General features: G+C 42.1%; 1 protein-coding gene and 1 long non-coding RNA gene across 4 annotated transcripts; one reads left to right on the forward strand and one right to left on the reverse strand.

Annotated features, from left to right (window-relative positions):
• Positions 1-2289: 2289 nt before the first annotated feature.
• Positions 2290-11892, reverse strand: LOC114921780 (uncharacterized). The gene is made up of 3 exons (XR_010668836.1): positions 11755-11892; positions 5600-5677; positions 2290-2500 (listed from the first exon to the last, which is right to left on the reverse strand). It is a non-coding gene; the product is annotated as an uncharacterized lncRNA (long non-coding RNA).
• On the forward strand, positions 11525-26947 carry nacc1a (nucleus accumbens associated 1, BEN and BTB (POZ) domain containing a). Of its 3 annotated transcripts, none has more exons than XM_020658306.3 (8): positions 11525-12002; positions 17053-17206; positions 18299-18568; positions 19035-19680; positions 19820-19990; positions 20872-20977; positions 21162-21259; positions 22241-26947. In XM_020658306.3, exons 2-8 carry the CDS (start codon positions 17081-17083, stop codon positions 22549-22551), a joined length of 1728 nt encoding a protein of 575 aa, XP_020513962.2. In that variant the 5' UTR covers positions 11525-12002; positions 17053-17080; the 3' UTR covers positions 22552-26947. The 3 variants fall into 3 exon arrangements, with proteins under 3 accessions (XP_020513962.2, XP_020513964.2, XP_020513963.2); XM_020658308.3 differs by having other exon boundaries at positions 11526-12002; positions 19035-19671; XM_020658307.3 differs by lacking the exon at positions 11525-12002 and adding an exon at positions 12425-12577.
• Positions 26948-27691: the final 744 nt, after the last annotated feature.

A 27691-nucleotide genomic window follows, 5' to 3' on the forward strand; every position in this document is an offset into this window, starting at 1 on the left:
GGACTTGTTTGCCGCTGACAACGACGTCCTTGTCGCGCAACTAAAACGTGCAGCTTAACTCCGGCCGAGGATCAATAATAATGGAAAATAACGTCATGAATTTTAGTAATAACTTTTTATAAATGGTAAATGGACTTGAGCTTATATAGCGCTTTTACACTGCATGTCACACCCATTCACACACTGATGGTAGTAGTCACTATGTAGTATCATCCATCAGAAGCAACTAATCCCATTCATACACCGCCACCGAAGCAGCAATCCGGGGTTAAGGGTCTTGAACAAGGACACATCGGACATGTTGCCCAGCTGGGGATCAAACCCTTGACCTTCTGGTTGAGAGGCGACGACTATACCAAATGAGCCACAGCCGCCACCCCTGTATTATACTGAGTGTATTTTCACAAAACAGTCATAAATAATGAATAATTATAAGATATAGAATTTTTGATATAATGAAACATTATTGCACCAAAACTAATTTATTTGTGTATCTGTGCACTACTTTTGCAATGCATTGTGGGATACAATGAGTGGACTATATAAAGGTATGATCATGCTCACTTAGAATTCGGACCACAAAAATGGCATGTTCACGAGTGAATTTGGGAGTGATTTCGGACACAGCCTTGGTGTTTAGATTTCATCTTCTAGCAGAGTATTTCATATCTCTTGAGTTATCGAGACATCTCTGATTTTTTTTTAATGATTACTCCAGTAATTTTAAGTGTTTTGGGAGTTTAAATTGAAGTCTTTTACGAAAAAAAAAAAATTCCCACATCTATAACCATTAAACCCTTTTTTTCCCATTTAGACTAAATGATGGCGATCACAGGAACAGATCAACTTTCAAGATCAAAAAGTGAACTTCTGGAGATTTTTGATTGTATCTGGTCTTGTTAATCTTTAAATGGGATAAGAAATGCTCCCATCATTATGTTCCTTTCAACTGTTTTACATCTTGTTACTTTTCTACATGCTAATTCTTTTGAGATTATGCCACCAATGTCATGAAAAAAAATCCTGTATCATTTGTGCATTGAGAAAATAAATATTCATAAATTGGAAACAAAGATTGCCAGTAATTGCTTGATTTTATTATAAGAAATGTTTTATATGTAAATAATGTTCCCTGATGATAGGCTAATAATGCTATAGTATATTTCTCTTACATTATCGGCATCCCAGTAATTCTCAGATTGTCCACAAGAGTGAGACATAGCTCCACATACAGAAGTAGTGGGTTGTGTCCTGTATGTGCAACGCAAGTTGTGGAGTCATTTCAAGATACTGTCTGCTCTGAGCTGGACTGAATAAATGCTATGACACAGGAGTACATTCATTTGAAAAACAGAGACTGTTTTTGTTACCCTTCCTGTACCTGTACATACAGTTATTTTCAATGTGTGCACACTTTGAGTTACAACTGCATGTCTGTGTCTGCATTTGTGTACCTTGTGGGTCTGAAGGAATTCACATCTGGGAGGGATGACACTAAGCACACCAAGGCTTACTATTGGCTACCTCTAGAGTGATCTGGCACTGTGTGTGCCCTGATTGGCTGGGGAACCCATGGCTCCCAGCCCAAATCTATGACGCTGTTGCTGGGATGGAGTCCCTCCATGCTGCTGCCAGTCTAAGTGCCAAGGGACCAGCTACAGGAAAGCAGGACACCATGCCCAGCAGGCTGTCTTAAGAGTGTCTCCCTGTCTAACACCGCCATTCCCCTTCCATCCTCTAATGCCAAGCCCCCTCCCTCTGGGTCCTTGCTTGACCCCTTTGCAGTGTCAACATAAACCATGGACAAGTAACAACCAAACATCCTCACACATATAGGAGAAATATTCTTCCTACAACTACTCATGAGGCACCATTGAGCAAGGTACTCAACCACAAACTGCCCAGTGGCCGTCAGCAGAGGGCTGTGGTTGTAGCGAGCAGCCCCCAGCCTCACATGCTAAATGTAAAGTAGTGGAGTTCTGAATACAACATGTACCCTATATCAGCTTTTCCTGGAAATAAAGATTGATCTTGATGTCTTACCCTAACTTAGTGCAATTAGGAGATGCAAAGTGTTGAGCATTCAGATACAATGTGCCTGTAACATTTTATTATTTATTACTTTATTAGAGAGATATTAAAGACAAAGAATTGATTAAGAGTCATAAAAGAAATATGTTGAGTGATAAAGCAGGGCTTACAAGAAGAGTACACCCTGATCAGACACCAATCCTGAATGTATCCTCATTGTCATAAACGTGTAGACAATGCTAAAATAAATGGCTTTAGTAGCTATATGCTGTTGGCTTCTAAATATTGGATGTTATTTAATGTGGCAGCAAATGAATTTACCAAACATGCATGTACATTAGCTGTTTAAGACTAAGCTAGGAAAATGAATGATACTAAAATAGACCAACCTTGTTCCACTGTCGATGGTGAACACATCACAGAAGGTGAGACTGGAGTCTGCAAGAAATGTCTTGGAAAAGTTGGCGACCTGCAAAAGAAAACAATGCTAATCAAAAGTACACCCACTGCATGGAGTAGTCAGAATTCAAAGAGTCTCTGGACAAAATATTGTGGCAGCAACACTGTGAAACTTTAAATCTAAAATATAAAAACAAAGCTGTATTCACCGGTCCAAAGAATCTGACTCGACAACTAAGCAAATACATATGCATTACATATCAAATTAATGATAGCTGTTAGATTTAATTGCCCCAGTGAGCCTGTATGCTGTCATTAAAAGAACCCCTGCTATTTCTTTACTTTGTAGTGTGTTTTTTCATTTCTCAGGTGCTTATTGAAATAAAAACATAGGTCATAGAGAGTGTTGTAGTCAAGACCACACTAACCAAGACCAAGACATTTAAGGATGGAAACCGAGTCAAGACTAAGACCAGGGCAGGGCCAGACCGAGACAAGACCAAGACCATAAATATGAATGAAAAATCATTATCTTGTGTGCAGAGGGCTTGTCACTCATTTAGACCGTAACACCGGGTAGGTTGCAGCTGTAACCGGGGGAAAAATAAAACTACAACTGATCTGAAGTTATTTGTAAATAAGAGGTGTTTTCCTTCTAATCACAGTAATGACTTGGAAAGATAGCCTGTCAGTGGTGTTCTGGACCAGTCTTGATTTAAAATCCAGAGTCTGCCCAGTCTGGGACAGAGACAAGACCGAGTAAAAATGCTTTCATTTCATTTTTTCAACATACCCCACGTCAACAAAGGCATAGTAAAAGAGACAACCCAAATGTGTGATTCATAGAACTGTGACAGCTATAACATCTTGATTTAAAAACAAATCTAAAATGTTTTTGTACTTGCACAAAACATTTGGATTACATATAAGTATTGCCTGAGTATTCATTGAAAAACTTGCTTGTGTCTTTTCTTCCTCTCCATCTTTGTTGAAAATACTGAACAAGAGTGTCAAGTATTTTACTGCCACCAAGCAACGGATGTATTTTCTTGCACTCAGTGTGTCACTGAATTGTATTTGTGGAAAAATACATTCCATGAGTGACCTTTGTTGTTTGCTTTTTCCCAGAGTGGATCTAACCAAGTTCACTCCCGTATTTATGACAATGGAATCAAAGTCTACATCTGCAGGAATACCTCAAGTTATTTTGATAAATTAATGAAACAGCTATTATGAAGTCTTCACTCCAAGCTCACTCTCTGGACGTCTGCAGAAAGTTTGCTTTAGGCCCGCCGTAGAAAAGATGATTTGCACGCTTGGATAGACCCCCCCAGGCACTCGAGAACGTACATACAGTACAAAGTCTGCAAGTCAGCAAGCATTGGTTGAAATTGGACATTTAACTTTTAATCATGGAACATCACCTGGACAGTAAAGCACTGTCATGTTTTCATCAACATCATTGGGTCTACAACCACATGGCCATTGTAAACTGAAGAAGTCTAAGAGGAATTTACGAGACAGAGAACAGATAAATGTAATTCAGGCTTACAAAAGATATTGAAAACAAAAATGTCTATGCCAGCATGGGGCTACTTGCTAACAACCTGCCATGTGTCTTGGCCTGTGAACTGATTTTGTTGTTTTTTCGAGAGCTTAGCTGGCGATTACGTATTTTTTTGTACTGGCTATAGTTCTACAATTCACTTAGCAGATGCTTTTATCCTAAGTGAGGTACATCAGAGAGTAAGTATAACACAAGCAAGGATCTAGAAAACAACGGAACAATGTCAGTAAGAGCAAACGATCAGCTTTGAGTCAGATTGGACACACAGGTGCTGACAGGAAGTGACCAGAGGCAAAGCACAACATTGACGACAGTTCTTGAGAGCTCTGATCAGTATAGAAACCATCTTAAAATCATCATTATCAAACAAAACCAACATCATTACCCGCATCATCCAAAATCAAAATCATCGTCATCATCATCATTAAGGTCGTAGGTATTCATGAAAGAGCTGGGTCTTTAGCTTTTTCTTAAAGGTGCAAAGGGACTCTGTTGATCGATTGGAGTTTGTAAGTTCATTTTACCACCGGGGGGCAACAGAGGAGAAGAATCTAGTTAGAGACTTTGGACCCTGTTGTGAAGGTTCGCTGACTTATTACTCTACTTTAACAGTTTTGAAAGAACCCTCAATATTACATGTTGACCACAATGCAACCTGCTCTTTGAGATGAAGCCAACTCGGTGAAAATAGCATCGTGGGGTCGCTATGCGAGTTGTTGTACACATACAAAGCTTGTGGCCATGGTTGTTAAGTTAAATCCAGGCAGCGGGTATCATTATGTTTATTTCTATGATTTCAGAGAAAGAAAGGCTCGCTGGCTTTTATCAAGCTTTTATCAAGCCAGCTAACTCGACTCACCTGAGCATGCCACACGTGTGCTCCAGACGGACGGTTAGTTTTCCTATGAAGGATTTTGGCTTTTTTTTTACAAAGATACACAACACACTCAGGCTTCCCCTCAATATTTGATCAAATTTTAAGTTTAATACTCCAACTAGAAGCTGCATCATCGTTTGTCTGAGTGTCTGTCAGTCCTTTTCAAGTGTTACTTACCTTTACGGAAGGTGGACTTGTGAGAAAGATAAGTTGCATGTTTTTTTATGTTATGAGAGAGTCCAGATAAGCTCTAGTCAAGTCAAGATCCAATGAATTATGTTGGGAACAGTAGGTGAGTAAAGCACCTGTTTTATGCAGCATTACTATGAAGCCACACAACCATTCTCCACTAGCTACAAAGTTTTCTAGTGAGAAGCCTAAGACAAACTGATTCATCTGCAAGGTCTTCGATCTACAGCTCAGAGGGCCAAAGTGACAGAACTCTCCGTGCTGTTCTAGTTAATAATCAAATTAATATAATAATCATTTGTTGAGGGGCACCGATAGCCTAGTGGTTAGTGTGCAAACCCCATGTAACCCCCTCTCTCTCTCTCCAATTTCTGACTTCTTTCCACTGTTTCCTATATCTAAATAAAGGTATAAAATAAATATATCATGATTTGTTGACTAGCAGACGCCAAGCCTAGAATAAAGACTACTAGTCGACTAGAAAACTATTTAGAGGCGTCAGCCCTACATACTAAAAACACACCTTTGTTATGTACCTCTGGATGTTTGAGTAAGCGTCCAATTCCACGTCTCCATGTTGCTGGTCGGCGTCCTTTCCCACCACACGCTCGGCTCTGATGAACACAAACAATCAGAGTAGGATAATCAAACAGAGGGAAGAAATCTGGAGAAAGACCTCCTTGTCTTAATATCCAAAATTACCGTCACATCACAGCTCCAGAGTTTCTATCTATCCTGACCTTATGTGTACAACTCCTTGTAAGGGAATTATTTGACTATTGTGACTGAAAAAAATAAAAATAATAAAAAGAGTTATGAGTTCATCATCAACCAGTTTATGATCAGAGAGAGCAACGCATGCTCTGCTTCCTCAGAAGTTCACAGGACAACTTGGGTGAAATATCTCTTGATTTTTAAACTAAATATTTAAAAAAATGATGGCAGATTTTCCAGCAGCTTCTAGACTAGGTGACCCTTAAACTCCTGTCAATGCTTTATATATTACTGCACAGCTGGGCATCTTGGACACACTTTTTATGACGGTTTAGATTGCATTATCAATTATATACGTTGTTTTCTATCAGGAACAATTTTGGCTGGTGTGGATACCCTCTATTCATGTTCCACAGTAAAGTTAGTTCAATGTTGTAGGGCTGTCACCATTAACTAGTAAATTGTGATTAATTAAGGTTTGAAATGAATGCATCATTATGTTTTTCAAAGCACATGCTATTTTGTCCCTTTAGCCTCCCCGTAGATCGTCGTCCTCAGTGTCTCCCTGTAGTCTCAGTGATGTAAAAGAAGGACACTGCTGCATCTTTGAATGTCTCATTTCACTTCAACAAACTCTCAGACAGCTCAGCTGACAAGTCCAAAGTAATATCTACCTCATGACATCACACATTGACCTAATGACATCACACATTGACCTTATGATATCACACATTGACCTTTGTTGCCATTCCTTTGAGCAGTTTGACGTCAGTTTGGGATCCCTAACCACTTACTGTTTCCGTGCTTAAGTTCATGTTGTAACCTTCCATCTACCAGAAGGGCCTTACTGTATTTCAAAACAAAAGGATTGAATTCAACCAGCAAGTAGAGTATTCTCAGCTAAAGAGAGTACAAAAATTCAAAATAAAAGTTAGCATTTTTTGTAAATGCTAAAATGGATGTGTTTAAAAATGCAATTAATCCCAATTAACTATTGAAATGTTTTGATTAATAAATGTAATCCTTTACATACACTATTTATAAAAATATAAATATTGTAAATAATTTTCCCTCTTTTTTGAGGTAACTGGAGTGACAGTCTCACAGGATATCTACCAGGACTAATTGGCTAGTTTCATTCATTTTATTCATTTAGCATTGGATTTAACTAAACATAATCAAATAACAGAAGCTCAAATGTATTTATGAAGGTAAAATGTGGAGAAAAAAACTCTACTAAGGATTAATGAGCACTTTACTATAGCTGTTACACTCTGGATTACAGATCTTATCATCCAGATGTGAGAAAACTTGTTAGACACAAACCACACATCCTCATGACTATTATTTTATATTTTTCAGAATACTGTTTACAGTGTAAACCTTAGCTATGTAGCCTGTCAGTAACCATCACATGAACACAGACAGTGCAACATAGCTAAATATAATAAATGTTTAACCATAACTGATTCACCACTTCTACTTGGTGTGAAGAAAAACGTCAACAGAAGATGTTAACTCCTCGACGAACCTTTTCCGGCAAACGGTTCATTCCTCTCGTATGGAGGACTAAAAGTACCAAAATGAAATATATAATATATAAAATAATTTATGAAATACATAAATAATTAAATAAATGTTTAAATAATTATTTGAAATGTTCATTCATTCTATGTAAAAACACATTTATTTATTCCACTATTTATTTAATTATTTCATGTTTCCTGCTCCAGCAGTGCATCATAAAATAATTTTATCTGTCATCCTGTCCCATCAAACTCAGTGGGCGGGATTAACACTGATGGAGTCACAAACCATTGCTTTGGTCTGCAGGGTTGCCAGACTAGGCGGTTTCCCGCCAAACAAACAAACAAACAAACATGGCAGCAATCACAGAGGATCTGCATGAGCTGGTAGCCCACACCGGACATGATGCTCTAGAACGGCAGTGGGTATGTCAAAAGCCGTGGCGCCCTGGTCCGTGTATGTGTTGCGGCCCAGTACGGGAGAAGCGCTGGAAAACTTCTTCTAAGTTTGTGAACACTCTTCTGTCAATATCTTGGTCAGAGAGAGCGGAAATAACTCCAAGAACTTCAATAAATCCCTCTGCTTTGCTAGCCACATGTTCAGGGTCCAAAATTCCAGCGTCAACATTCTCTGCCAGGTCTAAAATATCTGTTATCAACTCACTGGAGAGCTCATGCTATGGACGCGATTAGTGATCAAAATTCAAATGATAAAGTAATTTGAAAATTCAAATGCATTAAGAGAAAGGCTTTTTAAGTTTCAGAATATGAGTGTATTATTTGACTCTAAAATAAAATGATGATCAATTTATCTAATTTGAATTTTAGTTTTCAACTTCAAAAATGCACATTCTTTGACTAAATTAAAATGAGGAAGAAAATGACATTTGCTTTATCATTTTCAAAAAATGCCCCGCTAAATCTGTATCATAATTCAAATGAAAAAGCTCATTTTAAAATGAAAATACAGTAACAGAAACACGTTTTAATTTTCATAATATAGGTGCATTATTTGACCTAAATTTAAAATTAATATTCAGTCATCCAGTTTGCTTTATACTTTTACTCTCTATGTATGCATATTGTATGACATCATTCAAATGAAAAACGAAAAGGTCTTGGGCTTTTCGTTTTCAAACTTGCCGTGCTAAAAAGTGATCATAATTCAAATCAACTCGAAAACGAAATGGCAAAGTGGACGGCGCAGGAAAGTGACGTCAGACTACAGCTCTAAATAAATAGTGGAATAAATAGATGTGTTTTTACATAGAATGAATGAACATTTTGAATAATTATTTATGTATTTCATAAATTATTTATTTATATATTACCAATTTTAAATAATTAATGACACATTTAAAGAAGTATTTAATTATTTAATAACACATGCATTTAATTAATTACATAATTATATATTTATTTATATATTTGTTGATTTATTTCCAATATTAAATAATTGATGACACATTTAATGATTTAATTAATTATATATTGATATATTTAATTTTGGCACTTTTAGTCCTCCATACCCTCGTCCCAACGATATTAAAACTTAGGAATGTGTTTTTCTCCTTTTCTTACAGAAGAGATGCTATGCCTACATCTGGTAGATAACGACCTGTTCAGTCTCGGACATCATGGAATACCGTGTGACGACAGAGGGCTTCAGGTGTGGCCGTTCATTAGCGATCAACTTCCGCGCGGTCAAAACTTAATGCGCTACATTGTTTACAGTCCGACAAGAAACTTGTGATACGATAATGGAGACGGACTTCCACAGATGATGTCAAAGAGTGGATTGTTTGCTGCGCTTTGTCTACAGATATGATTTTATGGAGATTAATGACGCTAAATCATTTTCATTGTCTTTTTTATATAGAATCTGTAAATCAAGATCATGTTATTGATCATTATCATTAGGTGTTGACCGGAAGCAGAGGAGGAGGGGTGTGGTCATACATACAATTATTTATTCAATCCATTTTTGCTCTGTTTACCAAAGTGCTTTACAGCCCACACAGAAATACTGTTTGCAAATAAATGACAAATGATCATTTTTGAAAATAGAGTTAAAAGAGTAAAAAATATAAAACATAAGAACATAAAAACGTAAAAAGGGCAAGGACACGTGTTTTGTATTAATGTAATGTGAGCGACAGAGAACAGAATATTTGAATCAAAGCTTTTTCTTTCTGTTATGACTTTAGTATTTAGTCTACAATCGTTTGTGACAAAACAAATAGAGAAAGAAATGTGATATAAAAGGTAAAGTAAAGTTGCCTTTTTTGCAACAAACTTCGTTTTCAAAGTAGAAATGTACACACAATACACAGTTAAGTAATGATAGTAGTTGAAAAAATAAATACAAAACAATATAATAGTCAATATAATAAACAATAAAAAACAAATGTAAAAAAATAAATCATGTAAAACAATAGTAGAGAACAAGGGGGCAGCATAAAAAATATTAAGATTTAATTTTATTACATTGAGAACATAGTGTAAATGAAAACTTAAATTTGGAGCACTAATTTAGATGTTTTCTTACATTTTTTTTTGTTTTTGGCTGATGTTCTTCTGAGTGTCTTCACAGTCGAGTGATAAGTCTAAGTATATAAGTAGCCTACCTATTACAATGACATTTTCAGTGTGTACCTGCTTTCCCTTTTCTAATTTCTTTAAATCACAGGGGCATTCTCAAGCAATAATGGCGCAGACTATACTGCTCAGCTAATTGGGGAATTGAATCCCATTATCTGTTGCACTGCAGATATTCTGAGAAGGAATCCCTCTATATAAATTGCATTGTAAAACATAAAGCATTGAGTATTTATAACCTGACCACATGCCTTTAAAGGTAACCAAGAGAGTTGGCTTTGATTTCAGTAAGCCCATACAAACATAAACGTACTACTGGTGCAGCAACAGAGTCATTTTATTTATTTGTACGAGTACTTCCAGGATATCTGCTGTCATTTCTGGGTGGGTGTTTCAAGCAAATGTGTGACTGGACTTGTGAAAGCAACAACAGAGATGTGAGTACATTTCGCAGTGGTTTCACAGATAATTATAAGCTTTTCATGTAAACATAGTACACATAATCACAACAATGTCTTCATCTCATATTTAAGAAATATTATATTAATATAAGAAACCCTTTACAATAGCTTGAAATAATGTAAAAGAACAGTTAACCTAATGAGCATGTCTTTGGACTGTGGGAGGAAGCCGGAGTACCCAAAGAGAACCCAGACATGCATGGGGAGAACATGCAGACTCCACACAGAGAGACTCCTGTATGATGGGGATTCAAACCAGGAACCCCCTTAAAGCCCTGAATAACTGTTATCCTTCATAAAATGCAAAATGAGCTTTTAAGACCTATTCGTTTTTTCAACCAGGCTGTAAGCATGTTAATCTCTGCTGTAAAAACAGTTTTTGTTTTTTTAATGGGTGTGTATGTGACTTCCTGTGCTTCTGCAGCCAGCCTCAAGTGGACACTTGAGGAACTGCAGAATGTTGCACTTGCGCATTGGCTTCATTTTATGAGACCGGAGGATGTCCCTTGGCTTAAACAGTTTTAATATTTGATAAAATGAACATATTTTTGTTTGTTTAATTTTTGCATTCAATGCTAATGGGGTTGTCTGTCATCTATTAGGTCCTCTCTGTAAAGCAAGGAGGCTTGACTTAAAACCATTTTGGATTAATTTCACTTCTAGTAAAAGGTGGGTCGCGGAGCTGTTTTCAGTGGGTCGCGTGCATGTGCCTTGAAAAAACCTCAAACGGTCTGTCAAGTGCTTTTTTGTTCAGTTTATTACCTCCGTCAGATGTTTTGCACAATCTGAGGTACACAATATTCAGTGAAATCAAAGTTGGGATTCTGTTTTCTGCACACCAAGTGTACACAATGGATGTAGATACATGTGCACATAAAAGCCTGAATAACAAAGTGGAGAGGAGGTCTAATGTGTTGATATGTTGTGACCTATGGTAAGGTCTTCATTCAATAAACAGCAGCATGACTGAGATCAATCTGCGGTTTATAGCAGTTGAACACAGGTGAAAGTGTAGGTATAGCCTATGATATGTGTCACATAGCACCCTGCGTTTTTCTCACAAGGTTTTACTTGTTTACAACCAAAGAAGGCGCGGCTTTATCCCTACTTTATATGCGCGCACCGAGTTCACCCAAGTTAAATAAGTACACACACACACACACACACACACACACACACACACACACACACACACACACACACACACACGGCCTACTTTTCCCAAATCTATCGCTCATTTGCGGAGTAAAGAGAGAGAGAGATAGCGAAAGAAAGAGAGAGAGAGAGAGAGAGAGAGGGAGAGGGAGAGAAAAGAGTGAGATTCGGCTCCCTCGCAGGCTGCTGCTGCGGTGCCAATGCGCACTTTTGGGATAGGTTTCCCCCAAAACTGACCGTGCGCTCGAAACGAACATGAGATTGAGCGACGAGCGCGTCATGCGTGTCTTCCTCGTCTTTTGCTCGGTGCGATCAGTGTTTCTGTGTTCCTCAATCCCCTGGGATACTGTGCCGCCCTCGATGTCTCTGCTATCGGCGTTTCGCTCACACTGAATGGCTGCCTGGAGCGAGGAAAAGCGGGGAGAAAGAGCGCTGCCTCTCCTCCTTTGAACCAGCGCTGTCTGCAGCAACTTCCCAGCGAGGGGGTGAGTGTCCGTCTGCCGCTGTGTGAGGCGTCCTGCCCGGCCGGGGTCGTCTGAGGACCCACCGGGGATAGAGCAGGAGGATGAGGAGTGGGGAGAGGAGTCTGTGCTGGTGTCCTGGATTTGGGTTGATGTTGAGCCCTAACACAGTCCATCACACAGTTTAGGTTTAAGAAAAGTCTGCGATGTATTCGGCCTAGTCCTAAACTTTCTTTCACCACAGACATAACCGTATTATGAACTTGTAATAAGATGTTCGTAGTTAAATGGTTAATTTCTTGCAGTTACTCTCTGAAATATGCGAAAATGCGGTGGCAGTCAGGTTTTTTTGGCACGGCAGCTCTTGAGCGCCGGTTGTAAAGAATTGTGCCTTGTTGTGCTCCCCCCCCCCGCTCCGTGCCGCACTGGTTCCGTCTGGCTCGCCCTCAGCTGCTGCGTGTCCTGGGATGACCTGTTGATGTCGGTAGAATGGAGAATGGCAGGGGGAGCGATTTCCCCCATCACCAAAATATTTAAATAAGCAACATTTGAAGCTTGACAACCGGCGTCGCAGCACAACTACCTCGTCTGCACAGGCAGTAAGTGTCTCGTTTGTCTCTTTTGAGTGTGGGTTATCGCGGAAATGCGTGACATTGTGCAGCTGGGCTGAGTGTGCATGAGGTGGATGGTGCGCCGGGGCCAACCCAAAAATATTTAACAGCGCTGTTAGCTTAGCCATTAGCCACCTCTATGGGCCTGCTGCGGAGATGGGGAGAGAGAGGGCATCAAACATTTCAGCTATGACAGTCAGCGGGGAGAGACGAGGAAGTTGCCACGGATCTGTCTACTGTAGATGACTAAGACTGATTTGCGTTCCTGTAATTTGATGGCACGTAAACAGGAACACAGCGTCGCCCTCACCCGGGTATCACCGGGGGCTTGCTGCCATCCTGTGTCGCCCCCCCCCTCCTCCCCTCTCCTCTCCTCCCCCCCGCCGAGTCCCGTCTCCGGTGCCAGCAGACACTGGAGCTCTCCCGGCGGGTAGCCTGGCACACAGCGTGTCCAGAGCCCCTTATCTGCTCCCCGTTACCCGGCATCCTTTTCTCGTTTCACCAGCACTGAACAGAGTCAGACTGTGGTCGGGACACTCATCATGTATTCCTCAGTAATGTGGAGTTATGAAGTTTTGAAGCTTTTGATGCCACTGTTCTTTGATATTCCGATTATTCCTGTTCTATAAGGACAAGCCAAGAACCAGGCCTGTGTGTAGGTTGTGTCTGACTTGATAGGAGTAGCACTGCCATGCAGGCATGAGCACATTAAAACCAGGAAATGCCTATAGAGGGAATGCATTGTGTGCCAGCTGCACCAATGACTCCACAGTAATCATGCTCTTAGCAAAGCAAATTGCTGCTTTTAATAGGGCAACTGGACAAACTTGAAAGTAGGTATGCATTTGGAAATGTGTTGACAGCTGTCCCATCGTAACACAAGATGAGCTTCTATGAATGCTAACAAAACATTCACCAGGCTGACTATGAAAAGTCTTTGGTCTTAAGCATGTTGTGAGTATGTTTGACCTACTTTCCTCACAGGATAGTTGGTTTGAGATCCGAGCCACAGGGTGAGTTCGGGTGAATTTGATTCTTTCACATCGCTGCGCTCTATATATTTAATGGAATAAGGACCTGAGATGATCCCTCTCATCTCTGCAGGCCTCAATGCCCCTCCTTGGTGCATAAAGACACACATGCAAAATCACACACACACACACACACACACACACACACACACACACACAAGAGTCACATTCTCTCTCACTGTCAGGACAAACTGTGCAAACACTCCCTGCTCTCAGCTCTGTGCCTGTGTGTCTTTATGTGCACGCATGTGTGCTTACTGCGGCTCGCCAAACTGTAAACAAGCAGTATTGTCTAATGCCTGTGTGTGACTCAGTGTGCCTTTTGTGGGTTTGTTTGAGTTTGTGTGTGTGCGCATCTGTGTTTTAGTATGAGGGAGAGAGAGCTTGAGTGAGACAGAGACAAAGAGAGCATTTCTCTTTACCCTGGAGCTTGGCGAGGTCCCAAGTGAAAGGCTTTGGATATGATGGGGCGGCTCACTCCTGCCCTCATCAGTCAGGCACACCAAAGTTGGTTGTGTAGCCTCTCACAGGGTGGGCTTCAACCAGTTTTGCTCTCGTGGTGTCAGAGATTCTCGTTAATCTGGAGTATATATTTATGTGTGCTTTGCATGGATTTGTGCGACACTTCAAAGGGGGGAAGCAGCTGTGTGAAAAGTAGCTTTGGCATGTAGACTTTTGTACAGTGCAGGCTTATAAATGTGCTCATCATGTGTGAAAAGAGTCCAGACCACAGACTGATATATAAGAATGGACAGCGTGTCCCCGCCTCCTCCTGTCGAGCAGGATGAAGCCAGAATAACCCCCGAGATGGAAGCAGACATATTCCGATTATTTTCAACCAGGGTCTGCATGGTGGGTACAGTCCACAGCAGAACAGATTCTTGTGTCGGTTTGAAGCAGACACTCACCGTCATGGAAGGAGCCGCACTCTAACTCCTCCCCCAAAAATATGACTACAACACAATACAGCGCAAAAACACCTGTCAAAATGAAAATAAGAAACAAGGAAAAATGTGTCTAACATAGAGGAGTTTATACGACGCCAGTCAGACGGGGGGGGGGGGGCTCTAAATCTTCTGGCTTCACTCCCATGCATCTGTTTCTTCCGTCCATCTTTATATACAGTCTATTGCCCGCACCGCTGTTCTGCTTTCTGGTCGATGAAAATGCCACATGTGCTTATCTCTGGGTAGTTTTATAGTTCACTGTTGTAGTGGAGGTTTTATGGTTGTTATGGGTACAGAGGGCATTTAATGCTTATACATGTCAAGTCTCAGTACTCAAAAAGTCGATTCCTCCCCCTTTCATTCTGGGAAACAAGGTAATGTATACAAACCCTGAATCATAAAATAAACTATATGGTGTATAAAGTAACTGAGAACAAGTTGCTGCCTGCATGCACCGTGTTCGAATCTCAGCGGAGGGAGCTTTGATTCACTTTAATATTGACATAATATAGGAATCTTAGAGCGGATGCAGGGCAATGGGGGTCTGTTTGCCTCTTACTGTTGAGAGCAGTGCGTGGAAACATGTTATGCAGTGTTTGTTTAGGCCACACACACTCACTTGCACATAGAATAACAGAATGTGACCCAGTTATCCAAGGACGGCGGGATTTTATAGCTCATAGAAGACAGAAAATAAAAAGGCTTTTACTGAGCCTGCTCCTGGCAATAACAACTTCTGAGAGGCTGGGAGTGACGTATAGGATTAATGCAATGTAGATTATCCACTGGAAGCCTCAACAAAACTTTGTTTCAAATATCAACGTCCTGCGAGCCTGCCAAGAGCCCTCAGTGGGACTGTGTGAAGAAATGTTTGTGGCCTTTGTCGGCTGGATATGCAAATGGTGAAAAATCTGTTTTTTTGTTGTCCAGGACTACTTTCCTCTCGGACAGAGGCATTACATTACAAATAATATGGGCTGGAGCTGATAAAAACATAGACTTTAATCGTTTGTTTTTGTACTTCCTTTGAACGAGTTTGCCCGGTGAAGACTGTCGGCCATTTTTATTGTTAAGCTAAACATTCCCCGCCTGTTTTGTTTACGTCTGTTTTCCTCCAACTTCCTGTCTTGGAATGTTAGCCTGTTACATTACACCCCCGCCCCACATTGCCTGCTGACCCCCACTACACAAAGACAATAGCAGCAGATAAAACACTGTAAATACGAGGGCTTTAAATGGGTCTGCCCTGACCGCTGCCCTGCTCAAACATCCAGAGATGAAGCATCAAACACACAGAGTGTAGAGCTGCATCGATCAACCCCGGACTGGATAAAATGAAAACTGACAACTATTTAGGTTTAATTAATACATTTCTGAAACAGCGACGTCAAACATTTCCATTGTCAGGCTTCTTAAATGTTAGAATATGCACCTTTATTTGACAGTAAATGAAGATTCTTTGGGTTGTTAGGTAAGCAGCAGTGGTGGGGCACCAGATAGCCGGGCGGTTATAACTACAGAGGCTGTAATCCATCAAGCAGGCGACCGGGTTCGACTCAAAACCCTCTGCACTTTGCTGCATGCCCACGCCCACTCTCTCACCCCAGTTTCCCACTCTTACTGTCATTAAAACTTAACAATGCTTCACCTTAAAGGCTTTATATGCGATTTTTCACACTTAAATATAATCTAAATCAAGTATATCCTCTGAAAATAACTCTGTGAGTCATGACTGTCTACAATGGGTGTAACACCCGAGTCCCACTGTCTGTGATGTTTTCAGAATTTTCCGAGTCCTATCTTCAGTTTGTTTACATCGCCGGGACGGCCGGCTGACTCCTCCCCTCTTGTATTAAAGTTGTTTAATTGAGGGACTAGAGAAAAGAAGAATAACATACTGTACTCACTGCTTAACTGTGTTTCTAGATCACGCTCATTTCAGGTAAATTTACATGCAGTGTGAAGATACGAGCATAATAAAGATCGCTAGCATTAGCATGCTAACACAACAATACACCGCAAGTTGTTGCATGCCTTTAAAGTGCACATACATACAGGCGTCCACAGCTGAACAAAATATAGTTAGTTGCGGTTGAAGCTTGAATTTCACTCCAGTCCTCGTGCTCATTAAAATCTCAGAGGACATCAGAAGAGTTATTTACTCTTAAGTGTTTTTTTTCTGTTTAACTTTCTTGGTTATAATTTCTAAATGTCTAACTTGACACGATGGAGCTTTGGCTGCAACGCTGTGTGAGATTACAACAAGTTTAACTAATACTGTGTGGGGATTGGTAAACTCAAACGACAGTCCGATCCCTGTTTAAGAAAGGATGAAACTAAACCTGCTGACCTTGGATTTAAACATCAACCACACCTCTGTTTAAAAACCTAGTGTCATACAAAGACGCTGGACGGGATAAAACTTTGTCTCTGAATACAGTTGATTTATTTTTTTCTCACTTGGCTTCTCTTCTCTCCCATGCAGACCCTTTGGCGGTGTGCGTTGGCGCACCATGGCCCAGACCCTCCAGATGGCGATCCCAAACTTCGGCAACAATGTCTTAGAGTGTCTGAATGAGCAGCGGCTGCAGGGCCTCTACTGTGATGTCTCCGTGGTGGTCAAAGGCCACGCCTTCAAGGTAAGGAGGAGACGGCAGAGTATCAGGGTGTTTTCATTTTGAACTATTTGAAAGTTCAGTGTAAACATTTAGTCCTGTGGTTTAGTGGTGGATTAAAGAAATGGCGCTGCGTGGACGATGCATCACCTTTTCATTTTCTTACTGAACTATCAGATTGTTTCGACGTTCTTCTTCAGATGTTGTTTGACACTTTAGTGGATGCTTTGGTTTCTTACATGAAATGACAGCTGCACCTCCTTAAATGATTATATATTCATATCCCACCTCTCTTTTCTGAAGTTATCGGATAAAGGATGCATCTTTGAGAAAACACGCTCAGAGTCGTAGTTGCAGGTCATATCAGATTTGCAAAATTGAAGGCCATGAAATGTCTTAAAAAGTCCTGGTAACACTTTGAATGAAGCTCACAATATTCTCCATTAACAAGTTGTTTATTAGCATGCTAACTTGTAGCATAATGGCTGCGTATTTGTGGATTTGCGCTTACATGACGATTCCCTGCATTTGTGTCAGCATATTAAAAATGCATCTCAAACTGGGAACAGAAGGAGAAGAAGATTAGGAGATGAACGTTCAAAGATATTTAGCTAGACTAGTGGTTAGGTCGTGCCCCATGTACCGAGGCTTTAGTCGTCAGGGTTCTAGTCTGACCTGCGGCTCCTTCCCACACGTCCGTCCCCACTCTCTCTCTCTCTCTCTCTCTCTCTCTCTCTCTCTCTCTCTCTCTCTCTCGTGATTTCCTGCTCTGTCCACTGTCCTATCTAGTGAGGGCAAAAACAAATCTTAAGAAAGCCTAAACATTTCTCGATTAAAAAAAAAAAGGGAATAATAATTGGGCGACTTGGAAGATTTGAAAAAGTGCTTTTAAAACTTGATAAAATGGGACTCAATGGAGTCCCACATCAAATCCAAAAAGCACCAACGCTGAATGGTACAAACTTTTCTTTGTTTGGGTCTTTGAAAAGTCGTAAAAAGTCGACAGGATTATTTTCTTTCCAAAGACATTGGGAGAGCTCCAAATCAGTGTTTGATGTCACCATTCTTACATTTAACACTCATCTCTGCTCTGTGCTCGTCTGCTTTATGTCGCAGGCCCATCGAGCCGTGCTGGCTGCGAGCAGTTCTTATTTCCGGGACCTTTTCAGCAGCAATAACGGAGGAGGAGGCGGCTGCAATGAAACCAGCCCGACTGTAGTGGAGCTCCCGTCAGCTGTGCAGCCTCAGAGCTTCCAGCAGATTTTATCCTTCTGCTACACGGGCCGTCTCAGCATGACAGTGGGGGATCAGTTTCTCCTCATGTACACTGCGGGCTTCCTGCAGATCCAACAGATCATGGAAAAGGGCACAGAGTTCTTCCTGAAAGTAAGGATTATCTGAGGGGGGGGGTGTCTGCTGCAAGAAATACATGTTTTTGTTGTGTGCTTTGAATCACTGGCCAGAGTTTGCAGAAGTAACATTATAGTGTGAGTAGGGTTCTACATATGGAGGGTTATGTTAGGGTTGATAAAGTCTCTGTACTTTCAGAGTTTCTGTAATCTTCACGGGTATAAGAACTTGGTGGAAATTCACACAACTTTGGACCTGAGGAACCTTTAAAGCCTTTGAAAATAAACTCCTGGGACTCAAAGTTTTTGAGGCTTTTGGTGGGGACATTGCATTAATCATCGGGAAAGCTGTACAGAAATTCATTAATGACTGTTGCAAAATCTGAGAGAAATCTGTTCAATGGTTGCTGAAATGTCAAACTGTAGGATTCTTCAGCCCAGCCAATAGCCTGGTGAACACGCTCACTTATGTATGCTAACACCAAGTTTCTGTTCATCTCTAGGTCTCCTCCCCCAGCTGTGACTCTCAGGGCCTCCACGCTGAAGAGGCCCCTCCTTCTGAGCCCCAGAGTCCAGTAACACAGACCGGTAACGGTGCGGCCCGACCCACGTCCTGCGTGACGCCGCTCTCTCTGGTGTCCCGAGTGAAGACAGAGCACCCAGCTAGCCATCCAGAAGCCGCCACTCCTTACTCGGTGGTCTGCACTCCTGTCGCCAAGCGTCTGTGGGAGGGAGGCAGCAGCCGGGACGGAGGAGGAATGGGTTCGGGCGGAGGAGGAGGAGGAGGGGCCAGGAAGGCCGCTCGTTATTCCCAGGAGGCAGTGCGCGGCAGTGCAATCCAGAGTCCTGGAGCCCTCGGACTGGCCATGGGTATGGGTGCCACGGCAACCAGCCTGGCTGGGATGGTGGCCGGCGGTGGGCTCAGCAGCAGTGCCGGCACGAACGGGAGCTCTGCGGCCGGTCTCGGCATGTCAGAGGGCGCCAGCCCCGGCACCCTGAGCACCTACGCCAGTGACTCACCCATCAGCTACCACGATGATGAAGAGGAGGAAGAAGGGACGGAAGACTGCGCCGAAGAGCAGTACAGGCAAATCTGCAACATGTACACGATGTACAGCATGCTCAACATGGGAGCCACAGGTGATAAACGTGAGATGGAGTGATTATGTTCATTTGATCTGAAAACATGATGATGTGTTCTAACGTTTAGGCCCACTATCTATTGTATCTGTGTGAAAAAGTGATGTGGCTTTTTATCCTAATGTCGGTGTGTGCTGTGTTTCTCCAGCGGCTGGGGAGCGCGTTGAAGCTCTGCCCGACCACACAGAGACACGGGGACGGATGAGAGGCAGAGATCTAACATGTCTCCCTGCAGAACTTATCGCTCAGATAGGAAACCGCTGTCATCCCAAACTGTACGAGGAAGGAGACCCTGCTGAGAAACTAGAGCTAGTCTCAGGTACGTAATTCATGTGGGCTCAAGAGAAGCTAACAATAACAATAGATTTGAGTTTTAGATGATAACATGCACAGAACGGTTTGTCAGTGTCGGCATCGGGATTAGCTCTTAAAGTTACACAACATTATTCAATGTAGAAAGGTTAAGGACTTTAAGCAGGACAGAGCCAGTGACATATATTTGGAAGAAGCCGTCCTCGGATGACTTGACTTGGCATCGGCATGCTGCATTCTTGCACATGTGACTCAGTGTGTTTGTGTAAGGGAAGTCCTGTGACAATGTCTGTGTTACCTCACAGGCTGAATTAGAGGTGCATACCATTTAGTTAAGTGTATGCATGTGAGTAAGAGAAGGAGTGAGACATTTAAAAAAAAAAAAAGGAAAGGGTTCGTCGGAATTCAGAGTGAAATAAAAAAATAAATGCATAATGCTTACAATAATTCAGGAAATTGCACCGCCTGTTAATGTTATTCTTCACTTTCTTAGTTTTTAAGTTACGTAATCCATAACCTCCCGACAAAAAGCTCATCAGCTGCGATAACAGAATCACGTGTGAAGCTTCTTTTAAATTAATGATAAACCAACAAAAGTAAAACTCCATCACATGTAACTGAGGCAGAGCCTCTTCAGTCCCCGCCCACAGCTGCAGTGTTTGATGTGAGTCAGAATTGTCTCCAGATAAACAGAAACTCCGCACCGGTAAATCAGAGTGAACATCCTGACTGCATCTGACCCACATAATCAGAATCTGAAGATGTGAAACGCGCCGTGAAGTGAGACGACATACCGAGTCATTAATGCTGATATGTACTCCTGATGTGTGGCGGTTCGTTCATTTGTTGATACTCTCTGCGTGCGTGTGTGTGTGTGTGTGTTTGCAGGTACTTCTGTGTATATATCCAGAGCCCAGCTAATGAACTGTCATGTGAGCGCAGGGACCAGACACAAGGTGCTGCTGAGGAGGCTGCTGGCCGCCTTCTTTGACAGGTCTGCTCCTGCCGTCCGTCTCCATCTGTGTGTCTGCGTCTATTTCTGCATGTGTTTGATGTTGAGCTGGCAAAAGCTTTAGTATTTATACAGAAATCAATGTATTTCTTTTTATCTGCTGGGATTAAACAGCTATTTTTGTCTTCTCTGTTCGGTGTTACTCATTCTTCTTCTGGTGCATCAGGAACACGCTGGCTAACAGCTGTGGAACAGGCATCCGCTCATCTACCAACGACCCGAGCCGCAAACCCCTGGACAACAGAGTTCTGCACGCGGTCAAATGTGAGCCTCCTTGTTTTGTTTTGTCTGTGGATTTATTCTGCAAACATCATATATATGAGTGTAAAGATGACAACAGATAGAGGGGAATGTGCATGTTGTCTAATTGAGGATTTAACACATACTAAATGATAGATTGTTCATTTGAACTCCTTTGGATGAAGTGCAAAGTGTAGATGACGTGCTACCAACTGTATAATGATTAACGTTCTGCAACAACATGAAGTGACCACTAGATGGCACCGCCAAACTGAATCTGAGGCCCTTACTTAAGTGTGTGAAAAAGAAATGTGTTTATATGTTTAACGCAGAGCTTGATGCTTCAGTGGAGTTTCAGCTGGCTTTGTAAAGCTGAGGCTTCAATACTCCAAACATTTTACAGGAATGTTCGGCCAAATCAGACATTTTATTTTTAGTCCTCCTGCAATCATAATCCATGCAGAAAATATCATCATACTCGCGTATCTAACTTTTATGGTTGACCTGGTTTGCCTTTGACAACTGCATTCATTTAACTTGTACATTTCCCTACAGCTGATGCAGGACACGATTTAAAAGATCATCTCAATCTGTCCATTAAATACAGTATGTCATTTAGTGTTTATCTGTGCTTGCAAACATTTGGTTTTAGAATTCCTGAGCAGGCAGATTTGAGCATTTTTTAAACTCATTTCTACTGGTGAGAATTTGATCTGTCGATAATAATTTATTCCCCAAACAGACAAGATGTGGAGTCATTACTGAAAGTGTTGCAGGTTGACGGGACACCTGTAACATTTCAGACATGTTAAAAGAACGACTAACTTATAAAAATAAGTTAGCATCAGAAAAAAAACAAGGCTTTTAATGATGCCTATTCAACTCTGAATAATGTGATCACCACTTTTTTGTTGTTGTTCAGGGTCCCATCTGTTTAGTTCCAGTTGTGGTTCACAGCGTAAATTGCAGTCTGTACAAACCTCTTTTTATCCCTTTTCTCATCAGTTTACTGCCAGAACTTTGCCACCAGCTTCAAAGAGAGCGAGATGAACGCCATCGCAGCCGACATGTGCACCAACGCCCGCCGAGTGGTCCGAAAGAGCTGGATCCCCAAGCTGAAGCTGCTGATGGCCGAGAGCGACGCCTACACCGCTTTCCTTCCCGACGTGGTCAAGATGGAGGACGACGCCCTGGGGACGGACCAGTCCTTCGACCCCGCCTCCCTGGAGGCAGCCGGCGGCGTGGGCATGGAGTCCGGTGGCTCTTCAGGTGAATCACTACCAGGTGTGGGCGGGGACGGAGGACCCTTATTTTGAACATTGTGGAGGGGGAGGTTGAAAGTTTGGTGACACACATACCAGTATTCCCCGGCTCTGCTTGCCTCCTCACTCTTTTGGCCCACGCTGATTTCTCACATGTGACTGTCTGAACCACACTGCGGGGTCAACAGCTGTTGGCACCCTGACGTAACCAGGACGTGAAAACTTTAATTCTCGCTTTATGACTGTAGGATGGAGTTAGTAGAGGAAAGGGAGGGAGTGAGAGGGTGTTAAGTTTTCTTCTAACTGCCCTCTGCCTCCCCTTGTCTTTTTAAGGTGTATAACACATCCACGGTTGCATATTAAATACATTCCCTGCAGGTGGGTGGAGCTGCCTGTGCAGCCTGAGGAGGTAAAGGTGGCTCGGAGGAGAGGGGCCGAGTATATTGAATGTAAGTGTCAGTGGCATTTTTTCTCTATGCAAGCCTGACAACTTGTATTCCAGCCTTGGAAAGGGAACTTAAGTAGATTGCAAAATGTAAAGAACACTACCTGTTCTCCTCCCCGTGCACCCTCAACTCATCAACCTGCAAGTAACCTTCACCCTGCATCCTTTATCGAGACCAGAAAATCTCACCCGAGTGTTTCACTGTGCAGTCTTACAGAAATCAATCTCATCTTTGTTTTTCCAAAATTTTCTTTGTCTAAAAAAAGTGAGAGAAGCCGAGAGAAGGGAAAGATCTTTTTACTGAGATGATGTAAAGATAATTGAAGGGCGACAAGGTTATCACAGATGGTCATATTTTTAAGAGGATAAACTATATTTATACGAGTGCCCATGCCAAGGATATGGTGTGAGCGAGGAGAGTGAGAGGGATTGTTTTAAAATCTCGATCTTCATGTTTTATTGAAAGAGGTCTTGTGGAAAAAAAGGAAAAGTGCTATTTTTGCAGAAAAGAAGCGGTATATATAAAAGCAGTCTTCTCATAGGACCCGTAGTCGTTTTATTTTTATCTCACTTGACAGAAGCGAGGGATGGAATGAGCAGTGGAACTGCTAAATTTAAAGCATTTCATCTCCCGCTGGCCGTCTGAAAAAAGGAAGATTTAGACTGATTGAGCTGTCCTGACTGTTTTCTATGATCTCAACGTTTGCCTCCTCTAATTGAACAATCGGCCCCACCATTTTTGAAGATGACTGCAGAAATACGAAGGTTATATCATGATGTGACAAACACTCAGCTAGTCTCTTCTCTTTCCTGAAGTAACGAGAGAAATCTGCTCGTCTGTTCACAAACTGTTGGAATGTGCCTTTAAGTTGAAATGAACAAGCAGAAGCCTGGAGGGCACAGTGATGAGGTGGGGGGGGGGGGATATGGCTTGAATCAAAAAGGCTTTATGGTACGATCATGTGTGTGTGTGTGTGTGTGTGTGTGGACAGATCTTTGGTTCAGAGGGAGGGTCTGTTCTGCATGGCTGTGTGTTTCAGTATGTCGTTTATTCATGTATCTGACGCACCACCTCTATGATTTTGCACCTTCTGTGAGAGGTCGAGCGGACGTACGTTTCTGCACCTTAATGAGAAGAACCAGTGGTTCATGCACCTTTTTGAGAAATGTTGTGTAGCACCTGAAGCCCTTTAGATGTTTTTCTTTCTTCTTCTTTTGTCTCTCACGTCTGCCTGTGTTTAACAAGTGGCACAAAAAAAAAAAAAAAAACCCTGACTGTAAATAGTCCAGAAGACTGTTGAGTCGAATCCCAAGTGTTCTTCCTTTCTGTTGCTGGATGCACCTGATTCTTATGACACGTCAATAACTGACCTTTTTATGTGAACGTTGGTGTTTGTGGATGCATGTTGACCTGTCGATGACACGGGTTGGTACAGGGGGGGGTTCATTGTTGTAGCGAGGGCCGATACAAAGTGACAGAGTGTGATTCAGGAGCTGAAAGCTTTCTTCAAACTACTTTCTCCTCAGAGGCTTTGCTTAAAGGTTTATTTTTTCTGAAGACAAAAAAAAAGTTGTTTTTTTCTCAATCATGATTTAAATTCAACAAGAGGCATGATAGATAATATCTTCAGGCTGAGTTCCCTGAAACAGTTTGATGGACTGATGTAAAGACAGATCAAAAATGCATTAAGTATCATGTTAAGGGTAATACCAACAAAACCTCAGTAAGCTTTGCATTTGACTGTAGATGCCACATGAGCATCCCTCCCCCTCTTACCTCTTTAAAGACTGCTTTACGCAGCTGTTTCAGGTTTCACTTCATCCAGTCTGTTCATGTGTTTCACAGATGCAAAGCAGCGGTTTAATCGGAGCGCTAATGTTAAATATGCCGAGTGTCTTTTTCACCAAGTTTACACTTGCAGCTTTGTGTGTTTCACCCCAGAGACTGTTTAAAGACCGGGCAGCGGCAGGAGGCTGAGGCCCGATGTCCATTTGTGTAAACGGTCTGTAACTATTGCGGTACCTTTAGTTAGCATCTTTGCCCGTTATTTTCTGTCGGAGACTTCATTTAAAGTTTGAGTTTATGTTACACAGAAAACCGGATTTTAGGTTTAAAAAAAAATTGTCAAACTAAATCGATGCTAGATTCAGAGATGATTGCTTCGTGTGCAAGAGTGAAAGGACAAAGAGAAATCATAAAACCAGGAGCTCCAAATTTAAAGTTGGGACGTTCAATCGAGCAACTCTAATTTAGCAAAGTGGCTCCTAAATCTAGCGACGCTCCTGCCCCCAAAAAACTGAAATAAAACCGGTGAAAACCACCTGATTTCATTCATAAGACGACTGTTATTGCTAGAAGAAGTATTCATGCAACACAGGTAAAGAAGTGTCTGAAGTTTCTAAAATCATTATAAGCTAATCATTAAAAACGAGGCCGATCGAGGGCTCACACGAGTTTCTGACGGTTCCACTGTGACCTCCTGAATGACTCCACTCCGAGTCGCTCGCTTGGTGCTGCTGAAATCAGCATCGATTGTAAGGAAACACGGGCGGTCTCAGATACAGACGCAGCGTTGGCCCCCTTTTACGGATCGCAGTTCTTCAACAACGCCAGGACACAATCCCCCGCTTCACTCACGCCTTTGTTCTCACACACTGCATCTGTCTGTAACGGGGGGAAGAATGGCGTCCCAGCATGTGAGCTCACAGTGGGAGCATCACACACACACACACACACACACACACACACACACACACACACACACACACACACACACACACACACACACACACACACACACACACACACACACACACACACACACACACACACACACACACACAAAGCATTGCCCTGCCTCGCCAGCTCCAACACTACTCAGCATCATCACCCCCCATCATTACACCTCTGTTACTACATCCGATGGAGGATCAGGGGCGTCACAATATCGCCCCATCAGGGTCGTAAGTAACCCCTCCCTTCAACTGGCAGTCTGTCGACTTATCCAGATTGTTTTTCCTGCAACAAAGCTTTACCGCCTTGTTTACACGATGGCGTGACATCGGCGTCCCAGTGTGTGATTTCACACTGCGTGGAAACAGCAGGGGCTCCACATCCACACCGCGCTGTTCTCCTGCTGGCTCCGCTGTCTTCCAGTGTTTCCGGCTCGCCTCCGTTACTACCTCTGACGACGGTACAGAGGTGGTACTACGCCGTCACACCTCTGTGACATTCACACTGAGGCGAGGCGTCGCGGGGGGGGGCGCCTTGAGCAGGCAGTCTAAACAGGGTTCCTAAACACTGAGCCGTCAGTTTATCCATCGGTGCGTCACAAGCAGAGCTTTTATTAAATGGCGGGGTTAGGATGGAGCAGAAGTAACCGTGGTTACGCCACATCAGGGGTTTTACTCAAAGTCAGGGCCGACTATCAAACGGTCGAGTCGTATCACTCATAACATCCCAATCGTCTCGTTTAATTCCCCCCCCCCTCCTCGCATCATTAGGAGTGAAAAAACGTTTTGTTCACCTTCCCACATGTAGACCTACACACCTGAACGGATAAGGTGCGGCACGGCATGGGGAACCTTTTGTCACTGAGCAGTACATATATAAATATGATAATACACATGTATAGATAAATACTGTACATTATATATAGACACACACATAGAGGTCAGATTGTTTGTTGTGCACTCGCAGCATGAGGTATATACTTACCCAGAAACAACGCTTTCTCACAACCTGTGCAGAAACTGGTCTGCCCCACGTCTTGACCCCTGCTCCTTCCCCTCTGTAACCCTGTAGCACCAGTGGACATCCTGTACTTGTCATCCTCCTTCTCTCTGTGTTCCAAGTGCCAATAACTTTGTGAAAGCCCTGTAACTGTGACCCAACATTATCAAAGGTAATTGCACATTAACGACTGTAAGATAAATAAATACAAATCATAGAGCAATGTCGACATGGATTAAATAATAAATATCTTAATAAAAGATTTGTAACAATTTCTTTGTGAGTGCTTTTTTTCTCCCCTGAAGTGTTTTCAGATGATCTCCTTGTTGGCTGTCTGGTTGTTGTTGTTTTATTTTAAGCAATAAGCTCCTAAAACGGCCCCCCTTTTAAGAATGCAGTTATCATAAATCAGCTGATTAAAAAGTGCACGCTCGTTCCTCTTCAGCACACACACACCTGCACGCTTTGTGTGAACATTTTGTTATGCTTCATGAACACACATAACCTCCCTCACAGCTGTTTCTGACTTCATTTGGCTGCAGCTTCGCTCTCATATCTTTGAAATAGAGTACTTTACATGTTAAGGTTTCAGAATGACACAACATGCTGTGACACTTCAATGAGCAGCCCGGGCTTTTGTTCAGTCAAATCGGTCAGATGACCCTGCCTCAGTTTGGGACGGGCATCAACATGAGACGGGGCTTAAATGGATTAGAACAAAACTGATGCAAAGGCTATAAACATTTTATTTATACCAGAACGAATATTTAACGATAAAAAAACAATGATATTGATTACAAAAATGTAAAGTTTACAAATCACTAATTTCATATTTCTTTGGAAGCCAGCCCATCCATACCCATGTGCTGCTGGGGAGAGGGAGAGAAACCTGTTAACCCTCAGGCATCAGTTTCATGTACGACCCTCTTAAGTCACTAAGGACAAAAATGTCCACTTCCAAAAAAACTGCTATAAAAATAGGACAGATTCATATTTTTTTTCTACTTTTTTTTGCA

Source organism: Labrus bergylta, chromosome 16, assembly GCF_963930695.1.
Source record: "Labrus bergylta chromosome 16, fLabBer1.1, whole genome shotgun sequence".
In the NCBI taxonomy this organism is placed as follows: Eukaryota; Metazoa; Chordata; class Actinopteri; order Labriformes; family Labridae; genus Labrus; species Labrus bergylta.

Bases quoted from the DNA above. Each gene is read 5' to 3' on its own strand.
- nacc1a (XM_020658306.3), top strand. From the start codon at position 17,081: ATGGCCCAGACCCTCCAGATGGCGATCCCAAACTTCGGCAACAATGTC. The intron at 19,681-19,819 runs GTGAGATGGAGT...GTGTTTCTCCAG, and splicing joins GGGAGCCACAGGTGATAAAC to CGGCTGGGGAGCGCGTTGAA. The intron at 21,260-22,240 runs GTGAGCCTCCTT...TTTTCTCATCAG, and splicing joins AGTTCTGCACGCGGTCAAAT to TTTACTGCCAGAACTTTGCC.